General features: G+C 37.2%; 1 protein-coding gene across 1 annotated transcript; it reads right to left on the reverse strand.

Annotated features, from left to right (window-relative positions):
• Positions 1-3: 3 nt before the first annotated feature.
• On the reverse strand, positions 4-22471 carry LOC110042440 (exportin-1-like). The gene is made up of 34 exons (XM_089291991.1): positions 22008-22471; positions 21803-21904; positions 21653-21725; positions 21459-21520; positions 21287-21331; positions 20598-20713; positions 19129-19194; positions 18419-18467; positions 17951-17992; positions 17562-17639; positions 17129-17183; positions 16932-17005; positions 16142-16273; positions 15630-15656; positions 15113-15310; positions 14493-14534; positions 14292-14388; positions 14082-14185; positions 13874-13951; positions 13235-13335; positions 9328-9383; positions 8986-9065; positions 8811-8894; positions 8243-8290; positions 8049-8135; positions 7253-7666; positions 6746-6817; positions 5368-5443; positions 4435-4527; positions 3877-4008; positions 3287-3399; positions 2862-2920; positions 2507-2603; positions 4-2107 (listed from the first exon to the last, which is right to left on the reverse strand). Exons 1-34 carry the CDS (start codon positions 22125-22127, stop codon positions 1961-1963), a joined length of 3219 nt encoding a protein of 1072 aa, XP_089148117.1. The 5' UTR covers positions 22128-22471; the 3' UTR covers positions 4-1960.
• Between the last annotated feature and the right edge of the window lie 555 nt (positions 22472-23026).

Here is a 23026-nt window from a genome sequence, read left to right on the forward strand (position 1 = left end):
ATGTTGTTTTAAACTTTTCTTTATTGTCAACATGATTGTGATATTCCTACAAGATCAGATGCTGGCATAGCATGAAATAAGTCAATACAAAAAGAGTTTAGAAGAAAAACTACATTATAAATCAATTTTCAAATGATATACTTAGGTTTACAGAGAACTCTAATTAACAATTCAATGAAAGATGCAGAGCACTTTTTGCCTTCAGTTAACTATCTGAACACTTTGCTGAAGGTCATGTATCTTAGTATGTTAGCAATATGTTGGATAGCAGATTAAAGGTGGCCAGCTGACAGCTGTGTAGCAAGCGTAGATCATCAGCAAGCTAATACTGCCATGCTCTTACCAAATATTGAAGCTCTTGACCAATCCATAAGGAAACTTAAACTGGCATCGAGACATTAATAGTTTTTTTTTCTAATAAATATCCAAAAGCACAGACCACAGTATTATCTTCCAAAAGGTCACTTTTCACTATAATAACCAGAATACTTTCTTTTTCTTTGAGTAATTGGGCTACTGTTAAGGGGCAGAGAAATGAATAATTATACTGTTCCTGGAGACAACAAACTGAGGAAAAACACATCTCCAAGGTAACCACTTCTGATATGAAAAGCAATTACCACTAAATAAATCTGTTTGAACATAAACAATGGCAGACATACCATACTTAACCTAAGGCATTGAGATGTATGAAAACATGTTTCACGTACGACTGTTTCTTGGAATCAACAACTCTGTGTTGAAAACTGATGTCAAAATGTTCATGGGTTAAACTTAACAACAGACAATTCAAACCTAAAGAACTAACAAAACTATGTTTTGGGCTTTCTCTTTCTCTCAGGCTTGAAATTAGCCTGTCTTCCACCAAATAATATAGAAATGTACAGCAATTAATTTACTTACTGTTCATAACTTCTACATTTCAATATAAAATAATATAAAATACATTACTTATCTTTATTTATATTCCACACTCTTCAATAGAACACTTTATATTTGATGATGGAATGAATGAATAAATGAATGGAAATAACTTGTACGAAAATAATACAAAGTCAAAGTAGAAAATGTAGGCAATGATACTACAAGTAGGTTCTTCCGCTATCCAAGGATCAATCTGTGAGAAACGAAATAACATGAGAAGAAAAAGCACATTGCCAAGTTTCCTCCCATGTTCCTCACTTCTTGCTCAACAATAGGGAGCTTAAGCAAACCACAACGACAATGGCAATAAGAATGTCACCAACAAAAGACTTAATAAGCAAAACAAATGCTGTGCACGTGCGTTACATTTCCTTGCTGTCCTCTGCAAACAACATTGTGAAATGACCACGTTCTGCATAGTAGTGAACGATGGCAGCTAATTTTTCATCTTTCCTTTTGGAATTGAACACTGTCATTACATATTTAGCCTGAGCATGTTTTAGAGCCATTGGCGTACTGAACAGATCTGGACAATAGCAGATTCTGCTGATAAAATATCAATTCATTTTTGACAACGCGTTGTCCTTGGCGTCCCTGTCATCATTGCTTAAGCTTCCAGGAATGACCATGTGAATTTGCTTGTAGTTTAGAGAACACTTATGGATTTTAAAACTAATGGTTCCATCAGATTTGTACAAGACGATGCATGCAGCCCTAGGCTTCTTAGCGCCAATGGCAAAACATTTCCAACAAGAAATAATACAACTTTCGTTTGCTAACAGTTGGTAACATTGGTAACATGGTAACACTGTACCACAATTATTATAACAATCCAATGTTACTGACTTCACTGTCACTTTTCTAACAATTAAAAAGCACTCTAAAGTAGTTAAACTCGTTCTGAATTCTCTGCTCCCTATGAAAACATTACAAACAAAAAAAAAGTACAAAAATACATGTAGATGGTAGATATCATACTTGTCAACAAAATCTAACTAATGATTAAAGAATATTAACTAAAAACTAATAATAAATATTAATCTTGCATTTCTTCTGGCATGTCATGGGGGTTAACCATTCCTGGCACAGACAGTTGAACTTTTCTTTTTTCCTCCTGCGCAGCGGTCAACTGTTGTTCTCGTTCTTCCAGATACAAATCACTGACATCTTCAGATCGGAATTCCTGAAAAAGCAAAGAACACTTGTTACCGAGACCGTCACAGAATAATGAGTAGTATGGAGCTTTGATTGACAGGGAAGCTTAAAAATAATACTCACTCTTTTCAAGGCATCAATTGAAATGTTTCATGCTACATATTGCTGTCAATTTTTATGGCTCCTCACCCCTAGGATTTTGTGCAGCCATTTTTTACTTGCGGTTTTCTTTCGCGTCACGCACGACAGACTAAGCGAAAGAGGGGCTACTCGTAGTATCTTCAATTATAAAAATGGATTCCAGGGAACATGTTGATCTAACAGAACTCTAACTGTGATTAATGAATAGGCCTCTGGCATTGTTCAACCTAAATAAATTAGTAGAAATACATATATAATGTCAATGCTGTACATCCAAATCACCCACCTTAATTTGAACCATGAAGTCTCGTAAATGTTCTTTGAAGGCTGGAATGTTTTGGTTGAGATCAAACAGTCCTTGAACAGTCAACTTGATCTGCGCACTAAATTGAAAAAAATGTATTAACAAACCTGAATGCAAAGAGAATGTTTACAGACAAACTAGAAGGCACTTGATTGCATGATATTTAAACCAAAATATATTTGACTTCTTCCCCTCCAAATTCTCCATTGTGAAACTACTACAATTATCATTACAAAAGAATTCTTTGATTTTTTTCAATGAAGTTGTAAACAAGTCATGAATCTATAGATTGACATACAACTAAAATGAAGTACTACGTGAACACAATCTAACTTACTCTTGCAAATGTGGAAACGCTTGCTTCAGAAGATTGGCAATGCATGCTTGGACGTAAGCCTATATAATCAAGAATATATAATACATTTTTAATTTATATACTGCACACCTTAAAGGGGGAGTATCCCACAAAACAAAGTGGGCGTTAATTTGAGGTGAACCCTCCCACAGATTCAGACATATTGTCCAACACTGTCAACTTATATAATCTATCACTAGATAGCCTATAACCAGTTGATGGTTTTGTCTAACCATCTGATTTACTTACTTGATTTATTATCCTCTCTGAAGGGAGGGGGGGGGGGGTGGGGAGAATGAATGCATCAATGTAGAGAGAAAAACCTTCACTTGTAGAGACTTAGCTACATAAAGATAAATTTGGGCAGGCAGCTTGCTGAGATGTAGCACTTAAATGTAGACACTTACCTGGTTCGATGGGTACTGTGTGCCTTCTGATGACGAAAACAGAGGTTCTGATACCTTGCCTGTCTCCACCAAACTGAACAAGTGTGCTAAGATAGTCGCGTGCATTGTTAAACCTGAAGACAACAAATAGATAAATCAGTTAGCATAACTTCGTAACTAGACACAAAGTCTAGAATTAACCCCTGGAGAAATCACTAGCATTATCAACCCTTCAAACAAGTGTGTACACTCTTTTAGCAGTGTCTAGTTGGTGACAAGTTTATTGTGAATGAAATGTTTATCTGACATTCATGTTTATCAACAGTATCGGCTGCAATGTGAAGTTGAGAGCATGTTCAGTTTTTTCCTGAGTTTCACTTTTTGTATCCATGATCCCTCGCAGGGGTAAGGAACATGTGCTTTATTGTGATGCCAAGTTTTTGGCAGTGACTCATTTTTGTGTTCAAGTTTGCATAGAATTTTTGAGAAGGGTGTCAGTCAAAGCAGTGCATAACAAGCAAGAACGTTTCACATGTGCATGCTGAAAAATGAGCTAATTGTGTGTTCTTAATGAAACTGATGCCATTACAAGAAGCCAACTTTATAAGTACCTGCAGTGTGAGATGTGTCTGTTACAACTGATAACACATGCTGTACAATCATCATGTAGTACGTCTGGTAGAAGCTTTGTGCCGCTGTTTCTTGCTCCAAGCTCTTCAACAAAGAGTACAAAATATGCAGTCCTGCAAAGAAAGAACATAAACATAAGCAGCCTGCCTAAAACATTTGATCAAATACTACAAATACTAGATGGTCTGTGCAACATTTTTGTTGCAATGTTCTTTGTCTACAACAAATAATGCATTTTACTATATTCTATACTACACAAAGTAAATCATGAGAAAAGTTCCCAGCATTACTTTTAGAAAAGTGTCTAAAGTAAGTTGAAACACTGAATCTAATGTGATGGTGCAATTTAGCACCAAGGGTGCTACAGTACTTTCAATTTTGACAGCTCAAAGAAGGCTGCATATAAGAGACATACTGCAAATGATGCTTTTTATAACAGGGGCAATTAAAATAGGAATGTTCATTACAAAAAAACATAAAACAGAAGGCATTTACATTAGCAAGTTAGAGGAAAGGAAATAATTATTGGAAGAACATACCAATATCAGCAACATTTCTCATGGTGTGTTTGAACGCCCAAACAATAGAATCCAACACCAGCTTAAACTGCTGAGGAGGTATTGATAACAGAGCTGCAGAGAAACAAAGTTGTTAATGTATTGATAAACCTTGCGTACTCTAAGGACAAAAAAATGGATTTAGAGTTACCAGAGGAGTATAAGGTACAATTTGTCTTCATACCTGGGTTGCTTACCAGGACACCACTTCACTGTGATCTTCATGGCATAAAGCAAGTAGTAGTATTGCTTTCCCCAAGGGGGGGGGGGGAGGGGGAAGGGGGGGAGGAGAAGGGGGAGGAGAGGAGGGAGGGGGGAGTGAGAGGGGGGAGGGGGGAGGGGGAGTGGGAGGGAGGAGGGGGAGGGGGGAGGGAGGACTCCCATATAAAAAGGATGGAGGTGCTTGTCGCATATTTTGAAAAAAAACCTAAGAGGTACTAAGATGCTGTTTTGTTGGCATGGCTTCAAATTGTTTTTTAATTCCTAAGAGGTACCAATTCTTTAACAACACATTATCTTTTTTCGTATTTGTTTCAGCTCAATACCCTAACAGGAACTGTAAAGTTCCCACTATGGACCTTTTGAGGCTGAACATCCTGAGAGATACCAAAAGCACTTTTTAAAGGTATGACAAGCACCCCCGTCCAATTCATATGGAGGTCCCCACAGGAGTATTGCTCCCCTAAATGGTAAGGTAACCCATGGTAGAAGAGCCTTTGTTGGGTTGCCCAGTAATTTGTAAGGGACCCATTTATACTCCTGGGTGGAGAGAGGCACTGTCAGAGTTTCATGTGAAGTGCCCAGGAACAAAACCTGAGGATGCTGGCAGGGGACTGAAATCAGACCTCTTCATCCCTAGTGTAATGCACTGCCCATTAGACCAGCATCTCCCAGACTACATGAAAGCCTAATTACCTTGAAAACAGTGCTGAACCACAGCTTGGAGAAGGAGAAAGAAGTTTGTTCTGTGTTCAGGGAACTCTTCAAAGTTCTGAGGAAACAACAGCAAGATCAGCAATGATTGGAAATTAGTACTAATAGTTCAATGTGGAAACAACAACAGCATTTTGACATTTATTAATTTTCAAAAACATAATAACAAAACAATTCCTCCAGATTTTTTCTAGAATAATAACATTGCTCATATAAATTAGCATAAAAAGCAAAGGAGGTATGCAATATGTGAAAAAACTTTCACATTAACAGTTAAAATGGCTGCAATGCCTCCATCAGTGCTTATGTGCTGTTTCAGGAATGATCTGAATCTCACTCAAGTTACCTTGATGAACACAAGTTCCAGCAATACCTCTGGTGGATCATTACAAAGTTCAATCAATGGTAAGGTAAGGTAAAGGTAAAATCTTTATTTAGACACAGTATTTCCTTCAGGACTATACAATATTTAATTTAAATAAATCTAACTACCTAACTAATTTAATATTGTAAATAACTACTAGAATAAGAGAAATGATAAAAACCTGCTTTACAAGGAAGCCGTGTATAAAAACAAAATAAAATTTATATAAGACCACTGTCAAATTCATAGTTCTTCAACTTAGATTTAAATTGATTAAGGGAGAGCGATTGTCTAATATTCAAGGGCAGACTATTCCATAGTACAACTCCGCTGTAAGAAAGACTTCTTTTACAGTAATTAGTGTGGGGCTGTGGGATAGCAAGCGTACCATCAGTATCTCTTAGCTTGTAAGTCAAAGTATCGGAACGGAAGACAAAGCGTGAACAAAGGCAATTATCGATTATCTCGATTATCCCGGTTGTGGCCAAGGTTTTTGAACGAATTATTTATGATCAGTTGTATCATTACCTAAATGAAAATAATCTTCTCAGTAGACACCAATCCGGTTTTCGCTCGCTTCATTCTACAGTTACTGCATTGATTGAAGCGACTGATAATTAGTCTTTAAACATCGATCGTGGCTTTATTAATGCCGTTGTATTTTTAGATCTTAAGAAGGCTTTTGATACTGTGGATCACTCTATTCTTCTCTCAAAATTACAAGCTTATGGTATTCAGGGTTCCACAAACCAATGGTTCTGCTCTCATTTAAAAAACCGAACCGAAACATGTCTTGTAAACGGGAATAAATCGTCCAAAATGTTCCTTCGTTGTGGTGTTCCACAGGGAACGATTCTTGGGCCCCTTTTATTTCTATTGTATATAAATGATTTGCCTAATTGCCTCCAGCATTCCCAACCAAGGATGTACGCCGATGACACTAGTATTACTTTTGCTGGTAGTGACGTACAAAGAAAGTACAAAGATTTTACTAACCTTGTTGATCATTTCTAGGGTGCACTCAAACACTGCATCGAATATCTTTGGAATATGTTCTGTCACATTTCTCTGAAGGTCAAATATTAATGAATGATTACAACACAGTTGTAATGTGTGTCATTGATGTGCCACGTAAGAATCAGCATGGTTTTAAACAAGATTCAAGTCTGAAGGTGCCAGTGAATCCAAGGCTGGCAGCTATCTCCACAATTTATATTAGCCTTTGACGGAAACATACTTGTACTGGCGTGTTATGTGGTCACTACAACTCACACAGTTTGCCAAAGATGGCACATGCCATTGTACCATCACACAAACCCACTGAAAAATGCCAGGCAAAATACTGCTTGATGATGACAGCAAGAAAATAGCTTAACAAAATTATGCCAGTAAGAATTTGAACTATGAACTCAGATGCCAGACAGAAGTCGGAGAACATCGTGACATGAACTCTGTGTCTGTCTTGGTAGATCAGAGGAAGTGTACTATGCAATACGCACAAACCTCTAACTTGTTGACAAAAGTTGCCATGGTACTAAGGACTTCAGGCTCTCGAGCGTTTGGTACATTTCTTTGGTAGTCACCAAGCACTGCATCCAGTAATGGAGGAATGAAGTTATCACAGACAAGTTTTGCATCATTTGACTTGCTAACCCATGTTGATATCAATCTTAGTGTTTCTGTTTTCACTGTTCTCATTGCCCTGATAAGTGGCTGTTTTGTGACAATCTCGCCATTTTCAGCTATTGCCACAGAAATGTTTTCACTGAGACAGCGGTATACATTGAGCATGTCCAGATATATTCTGCCGAGCTGAGTAACAAATGGGTGTCCAATAGATTTGCAGCCTTGGACATTTGTTTTCAGTATGTTTCCAAGCTGTTTGACAACTTCAATGTCTCTTAAGTGATCAATATTCTGTACAAAAGAGAAAATAAATCAAATCATTTTCAAAGAACTCTGACTAAAAGAATGCCATATGTATATAACAATTAGATTATGAGCTCAAGATTTCTACCCTGCATCGAAATTGAGAGCGAATAATTTAATTGTTTTAGTATAAATTTACTAGTCATTCAAATTCAAAGAAGCGGACACCAGTTTGTTAACAAGTGCTCAGTGTTACGCTACTCACTACTTACATCAGAATAAACAGTGAGTGGCGTAGCCAATCGGAGAATGCCATTCATGGTAGAATGCTAGTAGATTTAAACTAAAATACCATACAACAAGTCTTGACTGAACCAATTCTTGCCAAACTACTCTGGACAAACCAGCTTTTTGGTTCAGAACTGCTTACCCTTGTTGCTTCTTTGACAATGTTGTCCCACGCTTGGTTTGGAAGTGACATGTACTTCTCAATCAGTCTCTCCATGACAACTGAATCCTGCAAGGAATACAACACATAATTAGTAATTTACTGTTTCTGAAACATCTTTGAGCTCCTATAACATACGAAACACATGAAGCAGTTCTCAAAAACAATTCACTTACAGTTTGTGCACTGATCATGTATCCAACTGCCTCATAAAAAGTGTGAACCTACATGAAAACAAGATTAACAAAGTTCACAACTGAAAATTAAATAAATAAACTTCTTTGGGCAGGGTAGAAAGACACCATCACAGCAATTTGGCCCTAAGTGCCCCTAAAAGCCCAAACATTGGGTGAGTTATTGAAGGAAGAAGAGCATACTACAGATTTTAATAATTTTTCCGAGATGTACCAACAAAATTAATTTGAAAAAGCCTGCAAGACTCTTTCAATGCTCACGTATGTGTAACTCATTACAATAATTTTAAAAGAATCAATAAGAATGTCTTCCGAGTTTTGACTTCAAGACAGTGCTACCAACAGCACATTTGCAGACAATATTTAAAATCATGACACTTAATCCAAACCTCTAAAATGGATACGAACCAAGTAATTCACATCCTTGAACAATGTACATTAAAGTACTAGTATCAATTAACACTCTTTCTGTACTGTGATTCAAATGAATTATTACAACAGTGAGGATGTGTTGTTTAAATAAATGACATTAAAACAAAGTTAAGGCTACCTGCTGAGGTTGAAGATCACAAATAATAGATTGTGTACTGTTCAATATTTCCTCTATAAATGGCATAACCTCGCCCACTTGGACCTGATAAAGGATTAAACATGGTAAGTTTAATTCAATCTGAAATACATGTAACTTATCAACAAGGAGAAGAAAAGAAAATTCACATTCTTACCTGAACAAAATGTCTTCTGCATTTCTGGGCAATTTTGATGAATGTATCACAAGCCATATCTTGGACACCATCATGAGTTTCTGACATTAAAAAATATTGAAAAATTCTAGATGAGCAATAATTGAAATCCATCTTTAGGTACTTAATAGACTGGGTCCCAGATGGCCCTCCCCAAAAGAAAACAATCAGTTGTGACACACGCTAGTACTTAAAAACTGGCCTAAATATATGGATGTTCTCAAAAATTCAGGATTTCATGATCATAGAGGTTTCAACAAATAAACTTTCGAAAACACAGTGTGGTGACTGATGATCAAAAATAAAGAATAGAAGACAGCCTACCATGCATGAACTCAAAGAGCTTGTTCACCACAGTCTTCAAAAACTTCCAATGTGCCCTAGGAAAAAAATGCAATGGCAGTTGATTAGAAACAAGAAGATCTGTTAGATCTTATAACCGCGCGTTTAAAATTTAACTGTTTTCTTAGTACTACAGTCGCAACGCAGTGCATATTCCAAAGCAATCTTTGATGATTCATTGATAACTGTAGACATCACAGCACTTGATCAACAAAAACTCTATTATCGCACCATCAGTCATAGCCGTTGTGACATCTCCGATGACGTAGTAGTCTTAATCTGGAACTTTCTTTGGGATATGTATGGGCATGAAGATACGAACATTATTACAAACCACTTTCTTTCTTTAAAGTCACGATTAAATTTAATTGTTTTTTCCCTTGAGTTAAGGGTTAGCAAAGAAGTCACACGAGTCACATAATTCAAGAATTGCGTTATCTACGGCTATCTTTAGTACGGTGGTTATTTCCCTACCAATGACGTAATCTTTGCATGTTCTGACACGTTCTTTGCTTAGCTTGCATATATTTAATTTTCCTTCCGATCTATGAACTGGCTGTGATGAAACAGTCAAAGGATTTACTTCATTGGCGTAAAACCACAAGAAATACTCACAAAATTACAAATAAATTAATGACCGTCGCTTCTGCCGAAATAAACTTGCAAAGTAAACACCATCATATTTGTCACGTAGCGAAAGTGAAAGCTGCAACGTCAGCGCATTCCATGGCTGACGTAATACCTTTTTTCAGCGTATTTATTATTCCCTCTAAATCCAACGCTTTGATAAAACGAAAAGAAAATATATTTTACCCACAAAAAAGAAAACAATATCGGTAAAATTGTCTGTGTATTTATGTTTTAACAGCTTCTGGCGGAAAAAAATCACATGTTGCGTGACTCAAAGTTTGGCCGAGCGGAGGTCTGCGTCTGGTCACCGACAAAAAAAAAAAAAAAACCACGGGTAAACCTAGAACCGCGCTCGGCCCATGGCCGCGCGGTTAATAAATGACGACAGGGAATAAATGATCACTGAGTCAAAAGGTTTTCTTCACAAGAGATACCTAACAAAATACAAACTCACAATCTATTGATGTGATACTATGGAATGCCAGAACTGTCTTATGATACTTTTTTTTATTATATTGGGTGGTTATGTCATTATATTGAGTAGTTATGTTATTATATTCGGTGATTAACTCATTATACTCGGTGCTTATTCCATTATACTCGGTGCTTATGTCTTTATATGCGGTGCTGTCTTCATTATATTCGGTGCTTATTCCATTATATTCGGTGCTTCCCTCATTATATTCGGTGCTTTCTTCGTTATATTCGGTGCTTTTTTCCTTATATTCAGTGCTGTCTTCATTATATTCGGTGCTTATTCCATTATATTCGGTGCTTACTTCATTATATTCGGTGCTTACTTCATTATATTCGGTGCTTACTTCATTATATTCGGTGCTTACTTCATTATATTCGGTGCTTACTTAATTATATTCGGTGCTTACTTCATTATATTCGGTGCTTACTTCATTATATTCGGTGCTTACTTCATTATATTCTGTGCTTATTTCATTATATTCGGTGCTTTCTTCGATATGATCGTCACCAGTCTTCACAAGGGGTCGTACAATTTGGAGGTAGTCTAGGGAAAGCCGGGAAAAACGGGTGTCACGAAAACTCAGACCCCTCGAAATTAAAAACTCAATTGTTATCACCCGAATTGCTCTATGGCCACAATGGGGCGAGATGTTTATCTTCTCCGGTTTATGTTGTCGCGTCGATCGAACGGTGAAACACAAATATTTAACTTCTCAGGTTTATCGCTGTCGCGTCGGTCAAACAGTGAAGAACTAACAAGGTTTAGAACAGCAGCCGACACTGCTTTTCAAAACAGACCTTTTTTATGCAATCGTATGCAGCAAAAAAATGTGTTGTTCTCTGAAACATACTCGTTTGATCGCAATCTACTTTTTGACTTTATGTGCGTTGCGTGACTGTCGGCACGTAAAAAGTCAACACGTAAAAAGCACGTGAAGGTCGAACCGATTGAACCGCCATGTCTGGTCTCGAAATGTGAGTGAACGAAAATTGAAATGAAGAATACAAAAGCAAAAACCGACACAACGTAGAATGATTTTTTGAAGGTGTACTACATTTCGGCTGGCCAAACCAGCCTTCTTCAGGTACAATGGAAGATTTTACATTGGTGCGTGTTTTTATGTAGCCGATATTTACGTAATACCGGACTACGCAAAAGTAATTGATCGTGTAAATTGAAGATAAGCATACGGTAAAATAAAATAACATGATAAAAGAACATAATAAAAGAAAACAAATGGAAACAATTAATATGTTTCTTCGCGGATGTTCAGACCATTAGGATCAATTGTTCTGCCTTTTTGAATTAAAAAAGCTTCCCTGGCCGTACGGATAGAGTCTCGGTTAGAAACGATTTTTTCGATGGGGATTAATTGCATGTCGTTAGCAGTGTGGTTAGGAGAGGACAGGAAATGTTTGGTGGCTGTAGTAGGTTTAGATTTGTTGTTAGGGTTGTCTATGGTACGGCGGTGTTCATTAAATCGGTCTTTTAATCGTCGTTTCGTCTCTCCTATGTATTGTAAATTACGGCGGTTACATTGAATCATGTAGATGAGGTTTTTAGTGTCACAGGTCAGGTTGGATTTTATGGCGCGCGTTTCCCCGGTAGAAGTATGTAGTAAGTCCGTGAGAAATGTAGGGACAAGTAGCACAGTTTTTGCCACAACGGAAAGAACCAGAAGTTGTGTCGGTTTTTGCTTTTGTATTCTTCATTTCAATTTTCGTTCACTCACATTTCGAGACCAGACATGGCGGTTCAATCGGTTCGACCTTCACGTGCTTTTTACGTGTTGACTTTTTATGTGCCGACAGTCACGCAACGCACATAAAGTCAAAAAGTAGATTGCGATCAAACGAGTATGTTTCAGAGAACAACACATTTTTTTGCTGCATACGATTGCATAAAAAAGGTCTGTTTTGAAAAGCAGTGTCGGCTGCTGTTCTAAACCTTGTTAGTTCTTCACTGTTTGACCGACGCGACAGCGATAAACCTGAGAAGTTAAATATTTGTGTTTCACCGTTCGATCGACGCAACAACATAAACCGGAGAAGATAAACATCTCGCCCCATTGTGGCCATAGAGCAATTCGGGTGATAACAATTGAGTTTTTAATTTCGAGGGGTCTGAGTTTTCGTGACACCCGTTTTTCCCGGCTTTCCCTAGACTACCTCCAAATTGTACGACCCCTTGCGAAGACTGGTGACGATCATATCAAAGAAAGCACCGAATATAATGAAATAAGCACAGAATATAATGAAGTAAGCACCGAATATAATGAAGTAAGCACCGAATATAATGAGGTAAGCACCGAATATAATGAAGTAAGCACCGAATATAATGAAGTAAGCACCGAATATAATGAAGTAAGCACCGAATATAATGAAGTAAGCACCGAATATAATGAAGTAAGCACCGAATATAATGAAGTAAGCATCGAATATAATGAAGTAAGCACCGAATATAATGAAGTAGGCACCGAATATAATGAAGTAAGCACCGAATATAATGGAATAAGCACCGAATATAATGAAGACAGCACCGAATATAAGGAAAAAAGCACCGAATATAACGAAGAAAGCACCAAATATAACGAGGGAAGCACCGAATATAATGGAATAAGCACCGAATATAATGAAGACAGCACCGAGTATAATGGAATAAGCACCGAGTATAATGAGTTAATCACCGAATATAATAACATAACTACTCAATATAATGACATAACCACCCAATATAATAAAAAAAAGTATCATAAGACAGTTCTGGCGTTCCATATGATACCTCAAAAATCTAGGATACTGTCCCACAATGTACATGATGTTTGAGGCAATGATTGCCTTGTTGTCCTTTCCACGTTTGATTTCACATAAACCGAGAAGATCCTGCAGAGCAGAACAATAACAAAATTATTACTCGCACAGAACATTGTAAATAAATCATAATATTCAGAGAAGAAGCCACATCAGCCTTAGCTGGTTTTTCAGGAAGGAGGAAAACCGGAGTACCCGGGGAAAAACCCTTGGAGCAAGGTGAGAACTAACAACAAACTCAACCCACATATGGCACTAGGGCAGAATTGAAACCGGGCCACATTCGTGGGAGGCGAGCACTTGCACCACTGTACCAACCCTGCTCCCAAACTTTTTAATGAAATATTTAGAGAGGAAGCTAGTTTGACCTTAGAGCTCCCATTCTCACACATATATGGGATCTATATATAGATCAAAATGGAATTTGGAAATTTCACTTTTTGGAGAGAGAAAAACTGGAATAGTCAGGTAAAATCTCCAGAACTAACTAAGACCAAACTCCTTGCAAAACCTGAATCTATGACAGGCCATCTTGGTGAGAGGATATACACCTGCATGTTTACCTGTCAAAAGTAATGAAATAAAACAGAAGGCTTGAACTTTACCATACCTTGATGACTGTAACCAAGAATCTTTTCTCATCCTCTTCATGCATTGCTCCACTGATTGAACCAACTGCCCAGCAAAGCTGTTAATAAAGTCATATCAAGGTTATGAATTGTTTCAACTCATATGCATGATTGTATTGTCGCACAATGCTCTCAACCCCTTTTGCAAGACTTGTAAACCCAAGTAATAAAAGTAAAATAAAAACTCACGGTGTTAAGGTTCTTCCAGGACCATTCAGTGCCATTGACTTGATTCTGAAGTTTTTCTGTCATGATTCTCTCTGTGTCTTGATAATCCAAATGGGTAAGATACACTACAATGCAAATCATGACACAGAATTACCATGCATTCCACATATTATTTCATGCTGAATGGCTTGAATGAATTCATTACAAGCTTTTCTTTTTCATGCTAGTTACCTAACGTTTCTCTCATATTCTTGTAGAGGTTGATGGCATCAGTATCCTTCATAAACTCCCTGACAACTTCACCTTGGTCATTCTCCACCACCAGCACCTGTGGATAGTAAAACAGGATTGAGTGTTGCCATTCAAACCTGCAAGATTCTTTATCAATAAAGAGATGAAACAAAACATGCTTATAAGCTTTATCTTAGTTACCTCCTCCGGTTTGGCCATTCTTGCAATCATGGTCAATCGTACCTAAAATATAGATATTAAAGGTTTTGGGAAGAGATTTATGAAAAAAACAAAGCTATTGTTACAAAAACTAAGTTGGCTGGATTATAATTTTACCACGAGAAATTAACCGAGAGACTGCTAACAAGTAACCAAAGAAGAGCCCAAAGGTTCTGATAGTATGCAATCAGATTAAGCAGGCCATGTTTGAGCCTTAGTTGAGGTCAATGCATTGTGGTGCTTGACTCTCATCCAAGAGGATACTGGGTAAAGCAAAAAGATACATACACGCCAGTGATAGGTTAATCTGACAAATTCTAGAGGTTGGATGTGGGGGGGGGGAGCCTGCATAGGTTAGAATCCTATTCAGGAGATGCAGCCAAACTCCTCACTGCTCTGACAAGCCTTCACCCGTAAGCATCAATATGTCAAGCAAGAATGTAGTATTTCAAGGCTCTTCATACCTGTAGCAAAATTGTTACTTTGTGGGTGAATTCTATCAACAACAGGCAATTTCACCCGTAGCATCAATGAAAATCAAGCATACTCAGCCATAATGTTACGGATTATGGCCCTTAATGACAGCACTTTATGTGACTTACCTTGGATAACACTGAGAGGTACATTTGTCTCCTGGGAGGGATCTGCTGAGACTGTGAAGTGCCAATCAGAAGTGGTGCACTTGAAGGGAATGGGTTCTCGCGGTACAAATCTGATGCCAGTGCATTCCAGTACTCTAAACAGATCTTGAAGATCTCTGTCTCTTCTACCTCTGAGATGAGCACAAGGTAATGGAGAGCCTGCACAGAGAAAAATTGTATATGCGATGATGCTTTCTCTACACGTTCTAATGTTTCTAAACAAAAAAGGAGAATGGACTGAAGGTTTTAGAACATGCTTGAACATTTTGCCTTAACTATAGAAAAACCAAAGTAGCACTGAACATAATAATTTATTGCTGTGCTTTGAAAGCAAGTCAGCAGTCATTCCTACAGAGTGAACTCCTGATCTCTGATAATTTAATTTTTAACTGTGATTAACAACTAGTTTCAGTTCCAAAGACATCGATACATTTGGCTTTTAGTTTTACTACTGCAGTTTTAACTAAATCATTCCTACCTCCAACAGAGTGGTATGAAGCTCCTCCTACATGATGAAAAAAAATACACCATGCTAACATTACTCAGTCAGAATAAGGTTAGTCAGAGTAAAAGATGATTCACATGCCCTTTGGACAACTACTTGAACGTATAAACCCCCTAAGAGTTTGTCTACAAACTTTTAAAGGTGCAAAGCCTTTCTGATGTCATTTATGGGAAAAAAACATGGCTGAAAAATGAAGAAATTTGCCTGACAGTTTAATATTTCGTTGTGAAATAAGAGTTTTCCTTTTCTGTCAAAGGAGAAATTTACATCTTGGCAAAGTTTGGTGCCAATTTTCACTTATTAAGTGTTTGCAGCCAACCAGCAACCTGCTTGTTTCGTGAACAGGTCAGGTGAAAGATTCACTTGTCTGCATCAAATTTGTACTTGTCTTTAAAAATCAGACAGAGGTTTAGGCACAAGTTAGTAAGATGTATTGAATGACAAGAGTGTTAAACAGATCATCCTGAAATGAACATATTGCAAACCTTCTTTTCAACCAATTGGCCATGTTCCTTCAGGAATGTACAAAGAAACAAGCTCAGGTTCTGAATAAACTTCTGCTCATCATCTTTCCCATTTGCATAAGCATCTTTGATGTTGATTGTCAAAGGAAGCATCTATAGGAAAAGAAAACGTCAGCATTCTTGAGGTGGTAACCAGTTAATTTCAGTATCTCTTCACCGATATTTCACTAGCTACCCAGCACTAATTCCTTCCTACCTGCTGAAAATCCACAGACTCCTATACAACCATTAAAATCTTAACCCTTTAAGTTATTTTTGGAGGTACAGTTATTGCAAAAATTAATCAAAATTAATCGCATAAAATTGAAATAAATGAACACTAAAAGGCTTAATAATAGGCCACAGTTAAATGAATCACGCCCATACACCGGATGGATAATTCACCTGAGTGCTAGTCTACTTCTAATGAAGACATAGCTGCTATACATCACAAGGTCCATGCACATAATCTCTGGATATTGTGCTTCAGTAGCATTTTCAAAATAACAATACAAAAGTTCAAAAGAGGCCTGAAACTACTGTTAAAATTGAAGGTTAAAATCCAAGCTTTCGTTGATCCATGGCATCACTGCCATGCAAACAGTTTCGATGTGCAGTAAAAGTTAGGGAACCACAGGAAACATACTCAGGTTGCCATGTCCGTGACTGACATAGACATGCGGTCTTTTGATAACTGCATTGAAGACGGCAAAACATCTCCAATGCCCTAGACAATGCAAATTAAAACACGAACTAGGTGAATTTAACTTACTTGTTTTAACTGGGCCATTGTTAAGGAAAATAGCACCACAAACTGTTCATCATACTGGTTTGCATCAATGCCAGCTATTTTGATAACAACATATCAACAGTTAGAGACAGTACAATTCTACAAGAACATGCTGCTCCAGTGGTTAATACCAAAATTTTACGCCTTTTTAATTCAACGTACAACTTTTCTCTTCTTACCGATCTCAGTCAAGCACTTCAATGTCACATTTCTGAACATGGGCACATTCAGGAACTGTCAAAACAGAAAAACAAGTAAAGAACTACAACTTCAATCTACACTTGCTAATTAAAAATTCAATAAACTAGAGCTCCCTTCAATAGAAAAGACCCTGAAAGAAACTGCATGCTCAAAGAGACATTCTTTTATGACTTGAGAGAAACACAGAACTAACATGGCCTGTTGACATACTCATGGCGTGAGCAACAAGAATTCATACAATTCCATTGATAATCATAATAAACAAGTGAATTTTCTTTCTTTTTCTCACATATTGTCCAAAAGAAATAAAAAACTTTTTTTTCGCTCAAAAAAGTTGTGGGAACACTGACCTACCATGTGCTCCTGTTCTTAAATACAACAATTATTAGTATTGACGATCTCTTAGATTACCTTGCAAACAAGTGTGCTATTGAGCTGTGTCTCAAATATGTAGCCCAGAGGAATCCAGTTGAGAAATCGTAATAATGTCTGTAAAATAGAGAATTAGATGTTATTAAAAATTTTGACCCAAAAATTCCATACTCATCATCTCCCTGAGTTTTCAGGCATGTACAAGTAGCACATAAAACTTGAGGCACAGGGTTCTTCACATTTTCAGCAGGAGGATGATTAGATTTTACAGGTAAGTGAAAATTTTTGAACTGAACTTCTTTATAAGAAAAAAGGTTCCTCCGGATGGTCAAACCAGGCAAGCCACATCAGCCTTGCAACCAGTCAATTTCCCCGCTGCTAGGCCCTTAATGAAATAAACAAACACATGAAGAACAATGCAAACCCACCTCTAGTGTTGCACCAATGAGAGTAACATTCTGAGAATTGCCCTTAAAAAGAAATTTCAAATGTTTGTTTGAAACAGTTCCACTATCATACAGAACTTAGAAAGCTATAATAACTTCTTATTTGAATCAATGAACTTGATTAAGTCTATTTTACAAAACAGTACAGCAACCACAAAATTTGTTTACAGAGCAAAACAAATTTCTGTTGAATTCTGAAAGGTCACTGTCCAAGACGAAATGGCATGTCAGACTTGCCACGGACTATTTTTCACAAGTATTTAACAATTCTTTATTGTATAAAACAAAATTCTTAAGCCAAATGCACAACTTATACCAAGACCAATTTATAGAAGGACCAACGTAACAATAACAACATATGATAATGTAACTACAATATACGTCCATATTTCATTTCACCATTTTGAAACATTTTCTAAAGTGGCTAGCATATTCAGTGTTATAACTCACCAAAACATACTGGCAAAGAGTAAATATCTGTAGGAATTCACTGCACATGCTACAAAGTAACAACCATTATATGAATTAGTCCTTTAGTATTATTTCATTAACACAAGATGAACACATCTCAAGTGATTCCACAATAAGGAAACTTGTGTGAAAATTTATTTTCCATTATTATACGGCTAGCTCTGTGAGCGGGCAAGATTAATCAAATCCTGCGCTGCGATTGGTTACCCGAGCGGGCAAGATGGAACAATCTTGCCCGCTCGGGACTACCCACCGTGTCCCGCAAAAAAAAATTTCCCCAAAAGCCATATAATAAATCCTTTATTGACCAAGCTTGTTCAGTCAAGATGGCTGGATATTGGCCTCAATCTTTTTTTGCGAATTTATGGACCTCGACTCCGTCTCAGTCCATAAACACGCAAAAAAAGAACTTGGCCAATATCCAGCCATCTTGACCTCACACTTGGTCAATAACCCATACTTCTAACTAGTCTGTCTATACACATTTTTACTTTTTTGCTACCGGTCATTTTTCTTTGAGCGCATAAGTGATGCAACTGCAGAGTGCAAGAGTCTTTTCTCAGCCCCATCCCTTGCGGTTTTGTTCATTCATATATGTATGCCATGTGCCAAGTTAATATTCCGCTAAGCCTGCGATCTCAACGAACTCAAGGCAAAATAGAGGGTATGTGGACAGACCACAACCTAACCTGTCTTTCAAATGTTTTGCCTTTGCTTGAGTCATCTGACCACTGGAAAAGTCAAAAACCTCCTCACTGAAAGAGACAGATCAAAACATCAGTAAGTAGTACTAACTTTCTCCAAATTGACATACATTCAAAATGCAAAGGTTTAACATTAGCTAGTGACAAAAAAATCTTGCAGCCTGGCTCAGGCCACACCCTTTGTGTAGTTAAATTTTCCTAATCTAAGATTCAACTTGAACATTTCATATTGAGGTACAGTACAATAACAGTCAGCCACCAGGCATTGTCCGGCAGACATTATCTGGCTAAATTTTGAAAACTATCCAACCAATTTTACACTATGATCACACATCATGAACTTTTCAAGACCATGCAAACCCTGTAGAGTTTATCAAGTCATATTTGGGACCTTTCTCATTCCAGTGGCAGGGCTCTAGACTAACAGTAACTAACTTGACACAGACTAGTAAAAATTTAGTAGAGTACAGAAAGAGGACGTCTATTCACTAAAACCAAAGCAATAGAGGTTTTGCAAAGCAGTGATGTTGCACGGCAAGAACAATGAAAATGTTTTGCATTAGAAAGAATATTTTTTTCCCCATAGGAAAAAGAATCTATGGTTCCTGCCATGCAACATGGCTGCTGTGCAAAACCTCTATTCGGCAGTTACTTGGACCAAAATCGGCTGAATTTTCATCCACTTAAATTTTCTTCAAACTGACAATTAATTAGGAAACTGTACAGCACTGCTGGATGTTCAGAAGCATGCCCTATATAAAATTATATTATTATTATTGTTGTTATTATTATTATTATTATTATTATTATTATTATTATTATTAACAAGTAAAACTTGAATTGCATCTGCCATCCACATTATACTTATAAATATACAATTGCCTGTTGCGCTAAGACTGCATGAAAAATAGGAAACATTGTTCAAAGTTTTGGGAAATATAGCCAATTTCTACAAAAAAGAAACAAGTATTGATAATATTTAATATAGATCGAATATTGAAGCCAATATGTTGTTTGTTCAGTATGCAATGTGCAGTACCAGAAAATATCCATACTCCTACCACAGAAGGGATTGGAATTTCCTGGGGGGGTGGGGGGTTCTTTAAGACCAAAAAATTTAAAGGAATGTATCAAGTTTAATTGGAATTTCCAGAGGGGTGGGGGGGTCTTGGAAAAAATCCCTTCCGTGGGGAAGGTATGGATATTTTCTGGAACTACACTGGTCATTAAAAAAATACTAGAATGCCTTTTTATAGCCAGGTATTTTACGAAGCACAAGACTTTTACCACTTAAACAAAATAGTTATCCAGGAAAACTAATAAATCAGAGGTAAACATTGCAGATGTCAAGAAGCTTGTAGTATCTAATTAAGAGTGACAGGCATGTTAAGTTACACAACATTCATTAAATTAAATCTAATAGAGATCATTAAAAATTGAAAATAGACCTTTACCTGAGCAGCTTGAGAATCACCATGTTGTTTTGGCAGAGAGACTCGTTTGCTTTACTGGCACCTACTATATCGCTCACAAACGTTGGCCATTTCTTTGGCCACTCATGCTTCAAAATCTAACAAAAGTAAAACAAAATAATAATAAATAAATGACTTTGATGCAACAAACATGCTCCTTGCAGAATACAACAATCCAACAAGCATGAATCAACAAAAACAGTTTAATATTTTAAATCAGTAATTGAAAACAACTGGGAACCTGCCAAATTAAAACCATACTTATACCATTCTTTAATATATTAGTTAAAATCTCAGTGCTTACACAAGACCTCGTCTGGTCTAGACAAATGCAAGAAGAGTTAGAACTCTCAAAGTCTAATTAAAATCAGCGCAATACTTCTGCAGGGATTTTGAAAGCTTGACTAATTTGGCCAGCAGCCCATTTCTTACTTGTAAACAAAAACACCTGTCAAAACGCATTAGCTGGCTAAAGAGTCCATGATTTTTCAAACTTGGTTGAATTAAGACATTAATTAAGACAAGTCTCGCAGGCAAACATGGACAAACCCTGCTCTCCTAAATTTACGCAAATATTATCCAAAGCCACAGAAATGACATCGCATTTTAAATATGAATATTTTGGCGGGAATCACCCTTCTAAAACAAAACCGACATCTCATCTAACATACCTCCACCAAAATCATGTTCAACTTTCCAATATACGTTTTCTCTTTCTGAGGAGAATCAAATAAAAGCAATATTAATTCGCCAGCGACTTTAATCTGGTCAAACGAAGACTATAAATCAGACAATAAGTTTAGACATTCGAAAACAAAACCAAACTTCGAAAAACATTCACACCTCCAGCAACTCGGCGTCAGATGAAATTTTTATTATCAGTCCTACAATGTATTTCTTTATGCCTGAAAAACCAAAGAAAATCCACCTTTAAATTTGAATCGTCAGCATTTTTTTTTTCAAAATAAATTGCCTCTCAGGGCACGAAAAATGCAAATTTCCTCTGACAGACTCGTAGTAAAACCTGCAAGACTAACCTTCACACTGTTCTGGAGGAAGAACTTTCCATCGGGTCTTGATGACTGCTTCGAGTATTTGGAGTGCGAAATACTGGAAGAAAAATTCAAAGTATGGTCTCAAAATTATGACCTTTCGGAAAACTGCACTCATGATAGCCCATAGTGTACCTTTGTCTGTTGGTTATTTGAATACTCGAGTATGGTATCTACTCTCGTCCAGGCGTCAGGGTGCTGTTTCAGTTGAGTCAAGATCTGGTCTGCCATTCTTTGCTGAGGAGGCGAAAAGAGATCCTTCTGTCAGAGGGACCTTGGATTGTATTTCCAAAAACTGCTCATTCAAAATTTGAAAAATGAACAGAAAATATGTATCAACCTGCGGTCCCTGGGCCATGTAAAAACAAGAGACGACCGAGTCTAGTAAAGTTATATCGAGTTTTTGAGAGAAATCCAGCAGCTGCGTAGCGTGCTCTATGGTTGCCATTGCCGTAGGCATTGAAGTAAAGAGACAGATCACGAGAAAATAAATATATTCTGGGTATAAACTGAGGAAAAATTCGACGGAAACTAAACACGCGACCTTCTCTTAACACTGCACGAAGTTTTACAGCGAACACCGCGGCCAGTTTGCACCGCTTTTCCCGGTTTAAACCAGTCATATTGTTAGAGAGGCCCGGATGTAACAGGTTTGGGAGCCCTTTCTGCCTCTTTCCGTGATACTAGGATGACGGAATGAATGACTATTGAAAATTCAGTTACTCATCTCTACAATAACTGAAATTTCGCTTTCGCATCATTTTAGCCAGGTAATGCTAAAAGGAGATGTGCAATTTTGAAAGTTCATGAGTCGGAGGGCGTCTGACCACGTTTTGTTGTTTTCACGGCCCAAAATAGTAATTTGACAGTTCATTGACCTATTTCCGGTCTATTGATAGTAAAATCCCATTCACGAACGCTGCACGTGTACCTCATGAATTAGTCAATTGACCTCGTCTTCACGCAAACACAGTCAGGTTGCGTGACCCGTCAAAACAAACTGGAGAGACGCAGATGTACGGATAGGCCTTTCTACAAATATATAAATATCGCGTAAAATCGTCTAAATATCCTTCCGAAAGTTCTAAAAACTTTTTCTAAATATTTCAAAAACCCTCTAAATAAAGTTAATTTTGTTTCAAAAATAAACCGATTTTTAATCGCTTAGCTCATAGATAGTGAGTGGAAGCTTAGGCCAAAATTTTTTCAGGCTTAGAACGCCGAGCGAAGCTAAAAAAAAATGGGAGAAAAAAAAAACAGCGATTTTTCCCTCTGACTTTTTCCATGCTTCTGATAACGATGTTCAACGTAGACTATTAAACTTTCTCGACTTTTACTCAGGTTTCCGTAAACCCTGGA

The sequence above is a fragment of the Orbicella faveolata genome, unplaced genomic scaffold (assembly GCF_042242905.1).
Source record: "Orbicella faveolata isolate gen_17 unplaced genomic scaffold, um_ofav_v1 contig_24, whole genome shotgun sequence".
Taxonomy (NCBI): domain Eukaryota; kingdom Metazoa; phylum Cnidaria; class Anthozoa; order Scleractinia; family Merulinidae; genus Orbicella; species Orbicella faveolata.

Excerpts from the sequence above, each read along its gene's own strand:
- LOC110042440 (XM_089291991.1), bottom strand. The coding sequence starts at position 22,127 with ATGCCTACGGCAATGGCAACCATAGAGCACGCTACGCAGCTGCTGGAT. Across the intron at positions 3,400-3,876 it reads AGACACATCTCACACTGCAG|GTTTAACAATGCACGCGACT; the intron begins GTACTTATAAAG and ends TGTTGTCTTCAG. Across the intron at positions 2,604-2,861 it reads GCGTTTCCACATTTGCAAGA|TGCGCAGATCAAGTTGACTG; the intron begins GTAAGTTAGATT and ends TTTTCAATTTAG.